This window comes from Rhipicephalus sanguineus, chromosome 5, assembly GCF_013339695.2.
Source record: "Rhipicephalus sanguineus isolate Rsan-2018 chromosome 5, BIME_Rsan_1.4, whole genome shotgun sequence".
Taxonomy (NCBI): Eukaryota; Metazoa; Arthropoda; class Arachnida; order Ixodida; family Ixodidae; genus Rhipicephalus; species Rhipicephalus sanguineus.
This window is the reverse complement of record NC_051180.1, coordinates 71129903-71138699: the sequence shown is the minus strand read 5'-3', so window position 1 is coordinate 71138699 and position 8797 is coordinate 71129903. Positions and strand designations below refer to the sequence as shown.

At 45.2% G+C, this 8797-nt stretch overlaps 2 protein-coding genes across 2 annotated transcripts; one reads left to right on the top strand and one right to left on the bottom strand.

Moving 5' to 3' along the window:
- LOC119392868 (PI-actitoxin-Afv2b) lies at window positions 1-3544 on the top strand. Its single transcript, XM_037659801.2, has 2 exons — window positions 1-134; window positions 3230-3544. Exons 1-2 carry the CDS (start codon window positions 83-85, stop codon window positions 3415-3417), a joined length of 240 nt encoding a protein of 79 aa, XP_037515729.1. The 5' UTR covers window positions 1-82; the 3' UTR covers window positions 3418-3544.
- Window positions 3545-4222: 678 nt separating this feature from the next.
- LOC119392867 (kunitz-type serine protease inhibitor) lies at window positions 4223-7384 on the bottom strand. The gene is made up of 3 exons (XM_037659799.2): window positions 7298-7384; window positions 5733-5974; window positions 4223-4377 (listed from the first exon to the last, which is right to left on the bottom strand). The coding sequence occupies exons 1-3, from the start codon at window positions 7353-7355 to the stop codon at window positions 4312-4314; spliced, it is 366 nt and encodes a 121-aa protein (XP_037515727.1). The 5' UTR covers window positions 7356-7384; the 3' UTR covers window positions 4223-4311.
- Between the last annotated feature and the right edge of the window lie 1413 nt (window positions 7385-8797).

Sequence of the window (8797 nt, the reverse complement as noted above, 5' to 3'; positions counted from 1 at the left end):
GTCGCACGCGCGCGAGCGATCGACTTCATACTTCCAGACACCGGCACTCCCGAACGGTCACCGCCGTCTCTCGTAGTCAAAGATGTCTCGACTCGTTGTGCTGGCAGTGTTGTTGGTAGCCACTTTCGTGACAGGTAAGTCTGCTTCGGCAAGCTCATTTCGATGTAATTGCTCACGTTAGTATAGTCATTCCTACCTGCGAGTGTGGTCTTGCCTACTTTTAAGACTCTCCCGGTTGGAAATGTTAGATGCGCGTGACAGAAATTTATAATACTCCGACGCGCAGATCTCATATATAATTCAACTTGTTGACGGCGGCACGTTCGTGCGTGCGGCACGTTCGTCCTTCCATTTGTGCTTTTAGACGTTTTATCAAGAAGTATATCTTTCTTGAAACCACATTAGCGACTTTGTTTGTCGTTTGTGGCCAATCTACATGAAAGAGCTGAAGTTGAACAAGCTAATAATTTTTTTTTTCATGCACGTAGAAAAATCCGCTTCGGCTGCTCTGAAATGCCGTCGTTTTATCTAGGTAAGACGAACAAATTGCTTTTAAAAAATTGTTCAAGTGCTTTAAAAAAAACTGTGCGAATCCATTGACCCAGATAGCCTTCATCAACTACCATCAACCATTTTGTTCGGGAAAAAGCATACACTCTTTTTCTTCAGCATTGTTGTACAGAGTCTACATATATGCTTCAATTTCTCATGTAACTTTTACGCCAGTATTATCTTCTTTATTTAACGTCTTGCTGTAAACAAAAGGCTTCTCCTTCGTTCCGCACGAAAGTTGCAAGTACAGTTTTCTGAACATGTATGGCGAAATATAAACAGTCAAACAAAATGCAACACTGCCATAACTGAACCCAACTGCATAAGCTGAAACTGACTGACAAGCGTAGCTCCTCTTTGGTATTCATTGCAAAGCCGTGGCAAACACTACTATCCTTGGCAATACTATCTCATACCCCTGGGACCATCGTGCGTTTAATGAGACGTCAAAACATACGAATTTAAGGGTAGTAACAAGCGAGTGAGGTAGAATATCAGTGTTTGCTTATTATTTCACGCAAATTTAACAATTATAGCACGACGGGGGGCGATGTACATAATTAGAAGGCCGATTCAAATACCCTTCAATACATATGTCAAAGTGGGTGTCAGATTTTTCTGCTATCTTTTTATGTTTTTTTAGAGCTTTGCGCTTGGTCTCCCATGAACTGCATCTTTCCAGTAACCCTATTTGCAGGTCTAAATAGAACTGTTGCGATGGAATAAGCATCAAGCGGCATGCACTGTTTACAAAGACGTGCAACGTTTTCTGTATGCGCAGCTTCACGGATTTTTTCATCGCCAACGTTCTCAACTATTTACTATAAAGCAAAACAACCCGCAGCCATAACAACAACAGTGAAGCGGTTTCTCGTACACAGCCGCTTCAACTTTGGGGTCGTTGAACTTAAGACCCACAGATACATCTCTGCTGTAACATGTTGCGGCCACGAGTCGTCCGTGTTCTACTTCGTGTAGTTTTTTCTCTTGTCTGTACTTGTAATGTCCCCTAGACGTTCCTTAGCTTCGTTTTCTGTTGGTTTCTTTAGAATTGGCCTTACCTCTTTTTTCGTCGCGCATTAAAGCGCGCTAACTCTTAATAGACAGGTTCCTTTATTTCCTAGGAGCGCGCGTCAGTGAAAACTGTTAGTCGCTCTATTTTCTTTTCTTTTTTTTAGTAGGAAACGTACAACTATTTTAGCTTCCTTGCGATCTATAGCAGGTGGTCTATGTCTAGCCGGAAATAAGGTTGTTCTAAGCTGGGGCACTCGAATGCGCGAGCACATTTATTTATTATAATCAGAATAATGGTCTTCTTTTACGGCAGCACAAAATATCTATAGATTCAGATGTCATTCTACCTTGTGTGTCCGACACCGCCGTTGAGTGTACTTCACCTAAAATATTTCCCCCCCAACCTCACAAAAAAAAAACTCGAAAGGTTGTGCCGGGAAATGTATCTGTATGCTGCCTTAAAGGGACACTAAAGAGAAACAATGAATCGGTTTAGATCGATAAATTGTGCTCTGAGAACTATAATGTCGTTAATTTCGCCATTCGTTTATTAATAGAGGAGAAAATCAAGTTCAAAGTTTCATTTTTAAATTTCGCGCCGAAATCTCCCCGCGTGGCGTCACGAATTTCAATGTGTATTTATCGTATTTTGGCGCCAGTGACTCAACAAAATTACCCCAAACTTGGTATGTTAAGTCGATGGCCCCCTGAGAGGACAGTGTACTTCATTATTACCGATCAGGAACTACTTAGTCCCTAGTAGACGCCGTCAAAATATGTGACGTCACGGCGAATGGTGAGGAAACTGCAAGGTGGCGTCGCCACCCACATTTTGTTTTTGCGCGTTTTCTCGCTCAATAAGTGTATTCTCGCAGCAAGCGTGGTGTTTTTGGTATCGTGAAAGAATACTTTACTAATATGAGAAGGATAGTTTTGCTCTTTAGTGTCTCTTTAACATGTTAATCAAAAATTTCAGTGGCCAAATATATGGATAACTCAGCGGACGTACAATGTTCGCATGCGGAGTCACTACAGTCAAAGCTAATTACAATGTTTCGATGTGGACAGGTTCTAGAGTGAAAGTTAGATCTTCGAAAGTTACGACAATCATGTTCGTTGTCCGAGGCTTCAGACCGAGTCGCCCAGATCCGAACACTGAATGTATGAACAGTCGTGTTGATTCGCGAGCGCAAACACTCTGATTGTCCAAGCGCATAATGAGACCATAGTCCCTAGGGACTATGATGAGACAAATAGCCCCGCCACGATGGTCTAGTGGTTATGGCGCTCGACTGCTGACCCGAACGTCGCGGGATCGAATCCCGGCCGCGGAGGCTGCATTTTCGATGGAGGTGAAAATGTTTGAGGCCCGTGCACTTAAATTTAGGTACACGTTAAAAAACCCCAGATGGTCGAAATTTCCGGAGCCCTCCACTACGGCGTCCCTCATAGTCATATCGTGGTTTTGGAATGTTAAACCCCACATATTATTATTATTATTATTATTATTATTATTATTATTATTATTATTATTAGATATATAAGTGATGTGGCCTATCGCATATTGCACGTGAGGTACAGGAGTGGCCACAGTTAACACACCGAATCGCAACTGTGTTCCACAAACGTCACGATACAAGCATGTTTCTTGCTCGTACCCCAGGCTCCAGCGCTCAGCGTGGGCCCGAGCTGTGCTTCCTCCCACCTGACCGTGGACCCTGCCGTGCCTTCGTCCCGTCCTTCTACTTCGACAGTTCATCCGGAACCTGCCGCGAGTTCATCTACGGCGGCTGCCAGGGCAACGCGAACCGCTTCAAAACTCAGAGACAGTGCCTCCGCACCTGCGTCTGAGATCGCTTATTTTACGTTTGAAACGCCGCAGAAGCCATGATGTATGCTACATCTGGAGTCACGCTCTTGTTTGTGTTTTTACCATAAGCTAATAAATGCACTGCTCTTGCGCCTCCTTTCTCGAACGGAAGCGCACCGAAAAAGTCCCACGGTCCTTTATGCATTCGCCTAAGACGACTCGAAGGCGAAAGCCATCTTGTTCTTTTTCTTCTGTATTGATTCCCCCTCCCCCTCCTCTCCGAAGCTTTTTGCCCCTCCCGTAGCGTTGCGCTGCCTCAGTGATCGACCCACCTGTAACCAAGAGACGACTTCACGCGATGACGTCATCATGTGACGTCCTGTTATGTGACGTAATGATGATGCCATAAGCTTTGGCGATCTGTGGTGTCATGATGATGTCATATAGGACGTCACGATAACAGATTACTTCATTTGTGATAAACGTAATCATGTTGTGTGTGTGTGTGTGTGTGTGTGTGTGTGTGTGTGTGTGTGTGTGTGTGTGTGTGTGTGTGTGTGTGTGTGTGGTGGTGTGTGTGTGGTGTGTGTGTGTGTGTGTGTGTGTGTGTGTGTGTGTGTGTGTGTGTGTGTGTGTGTGTGTGTGTGTGTGTGTGTGTGTGTGTGTGTGTGTGTGTGTGTGTGTGTGTGTGTGTGTGTGTGTTTACTTACGTGCGTCCACGGCACAACCATGCTGGTAAACCACCTCACGCAAAAGTTATCGTATGCTATAGAGTACTGTTCACGGTGGTGTACAATTCGGGCCCTCTAAGGTCCGAAACAAAAAGAAAATCATATAGGGCCAACGTTCATTCTTTAATAGCTCCAGCAACACAAAGCTACATTTCTCCGCCTTTAATGGCGAGCATGCTGTAGCCAGAGCATATAGTGCATGCGTTAGCCTCGCTTGAATCTGGGCTGCCGACCACCCTGGCCTCCGGACCTTCCTCCCACTTCGGGAACCTGGGTTCATAATGCAAAACGTTAAATAGCGTTTCATGCACATTCATTGAAATCATTGTTGGTTTTGAACACCTGAAGTCTGTTCATGTAGGCATAATACACTACGGATGGTTCTAACATCCGCTAACGGCGCTACGTACAGATGACACCGCAAATCAGAAATAGCGGTACAAAACTACGCACCCGGCCAAGAGGCAACTATTCCGCGTTCCCTACTTTCCGGCCTAAAGCCAATAGTCAGCACAGTTCTGGCATGCAGGAACAACATGGTAGATCAGTTTCGGTAGCCATCTTTATAGCCATTGCTCGTCGCATCTGGACGAAGCGCCTTGCGTAATGCGGTGGAGTCTGATCACTAAACAAGGACATTGCTCGCATCTTTTGAGAACGGAATAAAAAGCGGTATTACGAAAGTACTAACAGCCCTACGTATGTTTTCTTCAAAAGGAGATATTGGTATCGTATGTCGTGGCGCTACATTCGCGTGATCCACTAGTGGCCTCACCAACAGAGATTTGCGGCAGTCGTATAGCTTATGTCCCGTCAACACAGCTAGCAGCTGTCGAAGTAACTCGAAAGCTCGGAGCTTTCGCTACTTGCGTACGTTTGGTGTCACGTTTACGACTAGCAGGCCCAAGTGAAGAGTTGCCAGCTACTGCTACGTAAACCGGTTACTTATGACATCCCATGTAAACAAACTTGCTGATATATGTGCCACCTTTCATCGAGAACAGCGCTCTAGTTTCAATTTTCGATGATAATGGCTCTCTCCGAAGTTCGACAGCTGTGTGGCATTGCCTTTACATTTAACACGTGTCCACCGAAGGCGAAAGATTAACTTCAGTTTTAGTTAGTTAGTTAGTTAGTTAGTTAGTTAGTTAGTTAGTTAGTTAGTTAGTTAGTTAGTTAGTTAGTTAGTTAGTTAGTTAGTAGTTAGTAGTTAGTTAGTTAGTTAGTTAGTTAGTTAGTTAGTTAGTTAGTTAGTTAGTTAGTTAGTTAGTTAGTTAGTTAGTTAGTTAGTTAGTTAGTTAGTTAGTTAGTTAGTTTTCAATATGCCAAGATTCCTTGTCACAGTTAGTTAAACTCGTCTTACTTTTCTAAACGTTAAGATCCCTTGACAGAAATAAACAACCAAGTCGCTTGACCACCGCCACCACACTCCTCTTAAAGATAATTCGTGAAATGGACGCTTAATTTTGTGCAAGACGATAGTCACTTCCCGACACGATATGTATAGTTACGCTGCGTCTTTTCTGTTGCGTTATCCGTCAAAATCCACCGTCTCCCAAGAAGCAACGCCGTATGTAGCAATCGTGCAAATTCTCCCACTTAAACAAAGATCCAGACGGACTCGCCTCGAACATGCAGCGCCTCATGCACTCGTCGTGGGACCTAAACGCGTTAGCGTTCTTTCCGCCGCAGCCGCCGTAGAGATACGGCTTGCAAAGCAAGTAAGTTGTGTCGTAGAACCAGCGTGGCACATAGTCCTTGCAACGTCGGTAGTTTGGCTTCAGCCAGCATTCGTTCTTGACGGTTTGATCTGTCGGATTGTCCTGCTCTTCCTCGTCTCTTTTGTCCTTCTTCGCCTCTGCTGCTTCTGCAATGCACACATATTGTGATCAAAAGATCAACTGCTACCTTTCTGCAAGGCAGTAGTGCACAGGACGTGCAGCTTTAACGAAACGAAATTCCGCAAGATCCCGCTGTTGTGATTGTGTATTCACGCGAGAGTACCGTGACGAACAAGTGCGCCGGAGTGGAAATCACCCAGCGCCTATTGGACTATCGCATCACGTGATGGCTGGCCTCCTCTCCTTCCTTCAATTGGAAAGCACCAATGGTGGAGGATTCAAGGGGTTTTAAGGCCTCGTGGGGCCAGACGGCGCCTAGCTCAGAAAATCTTCTTGATCATGTTATTGTTACTCTGTTCAGTGTAAATACTGTACGTTCTCTAAATATACTTCCAAAACCGTCCTAAATGACGGACCCTATGGCCTAAGGTTATCTGCTATACCTTGGTGGTACCTGTACCCGCGGCGGTACTGCACATGTGTTAGATACCATACAAAATGACTGCTTTCTCGGGCGGAATTTATAGCGTGCCGTGGAATTGGTCCTAGCGCAAAATTCCCCTGAGAACCTCGTAAAATGACTTGGTAAAAGTACAGGTTCCTTCGAAAATTATTCCGAATATGGAAATTATTGTTTCGCGACAAGATAAAGGTAATTACCGTAAGGCACTGTGAGTTGCTGATAAGTCCTTCAATCTTGAAATATACGTACAAAAATGTCTAGTTCCTTGACTATGACGTGATCATAGTCAAAGCGTCGTAGTCACTTGACTATTCCTTGACCTTACGTAGTGAGGCAAACCGAGGCCCAGCCAAGTCGCTTATGCTCGCAATTTTTGCATGTCATTCCGACATCTTGTGCATCAATAACAAGTAAAATTTTGATATAAGGCAAGGTTAGACAACACAAGGAGAAAATCTACTCGGAGCATGGCCGTCCAGACCGGCACAGCAGATAGAAACTATAACTTAGCAATACTTGTAGCTAGGCGTGTTGCTACATACTGCGATTGGTACATACTGTAATACTGCAATTGGTACATAAAAGCCATTAGCGTAGCAAGGGGGTGGGGTTGGGTGAGTAAACCTTTTCCATTCCGAAATTTTTTTGAGTTTTGCATCTGTAATATACACGCATATGTACAAACGCACGCGCGATCATACACACAGTATGGTGGAAAGCCCCCCCCCCCCCTCCATAAAAAATTTCAGGCCCCGCCCCTGATAGAAGCAATAGCAACCATTTTTCGAGCAAAGGCAGTTACAGCGGATGACTAGAGACCCACAGGTTAAAACCTCTAAAGGAATGTCTCGTTGTAAACGCCAGCTAAAGGAGCGACATTACTCACCCGTCAGTGCCAAACCTACGATTAAGGCAATCATGAACAAACGCCGTACACTGTCCATTTCGGGTGGCTTTCAATCCGCAAAGTGCCGCTCTTTTTCCGTACGCTACTTCATCTAGACCTGAAAGCAGGCAGCCCGCTCGCTTACAGAAGCTTGCGACGCAAACTCCGAGACGAGAGCGACGGGGACTCGGGCAACGCGTCAGATGGAAAACGGAGCGCCGTCATGTACTCCGTGAGCAAGAAGAAGAGGAAAAAAATCAGTACATAAATATAAATGAGTAAATAAGCGGAATGAAAACAAGATGAATAAGATCCTACGCGAGTCCACACGAGGCGCGCAGCATGCCTTACACGAGGCGTCTTATAGTACTCGGGTAAACCTACCAACGCCGCCTTTTGTGTGATGGACTATGCTACCTGCAAATGTCCTGAATAGCGTGTGAGTGACACGACAATGACGCGAAGAGAGGTGCGCAGAAAATAAGCCCGAATGAAAAAGAAGGGGAGACTTTTTTTTTTTGCTTTGTGCTGAGATATTACGGAGGCATACTTGCAGAGTTGAGATACAACTATAAAAAAACATGAACCGAACTGGAATGGGAAAGGAAGACGACGGTAGTTTTGATGAAAACATGAAACGAGTTCTCCCCCCCCCCTCACCACTCCCACCAGCTAGGCGTAAAACACTTTCCAGCTGCTCACCGCTTGAATAGTGGCCCCGCACCTGAATTTCCCGGAGATCTGTACGTGAGAGTCAGAATGCGAGTGCGCGCAACTAAATAAACAAACAGAGAGACAGGCCGAGGAGAAATGTCTTTCTTGTTGTTCCCAGGCCCCAATTATATATATGGCTTCGGAAACAACAACACAATCGGGAAAGGAGGAAACAATAGCCGCTCGACACGCTACCTCTCTCTCCCACGCAACGCGCCTTCGTCGCGGTAACAGAAGAGCGTGTCGCCTAGAACCAGAGTCCCGCACTCACTATGGTCGTGAGGCTAAAACTGAAAGCTGTGTGGTATATTTGCCTGCTACAGCACGACAGGCTTCTGTTTCTATCGCTGGTGGTTCGGTTTTTTACTTAAAGCGGACGAGAAGACACCCTCCTTCAGGAGGTATTACGGAACCAACGGTGGGAGACGTCAGCATCCCCAAGATAACAAAGCTACGCGTCTTCCATCCTGCAGAAAGATGGAGCCCTGGGTGCAGAGATGCAGAAACAAGCAATGGTGAACCACGTAACACGTCTCACCTAGAAAACCAGTAGTGAAGCGCCACGGTCTAATGGTGGAAGAGTGAATAATGAATGTGTATAGAAGAATAGACTGTTGGGCGCTCGTCCTGTCGCTTTCTTCGTCTCGTGCTACATTTTTTATTGCGCTATTTTCATTCATCGTGAATGCGCAGGCACACCTTACGTGGAACTGAATAACAGTAACAGGAAAAATACTGAGGTCATCATAAGAGAAGTCTTCAAACTGCTCCTGCATATTTTATCAC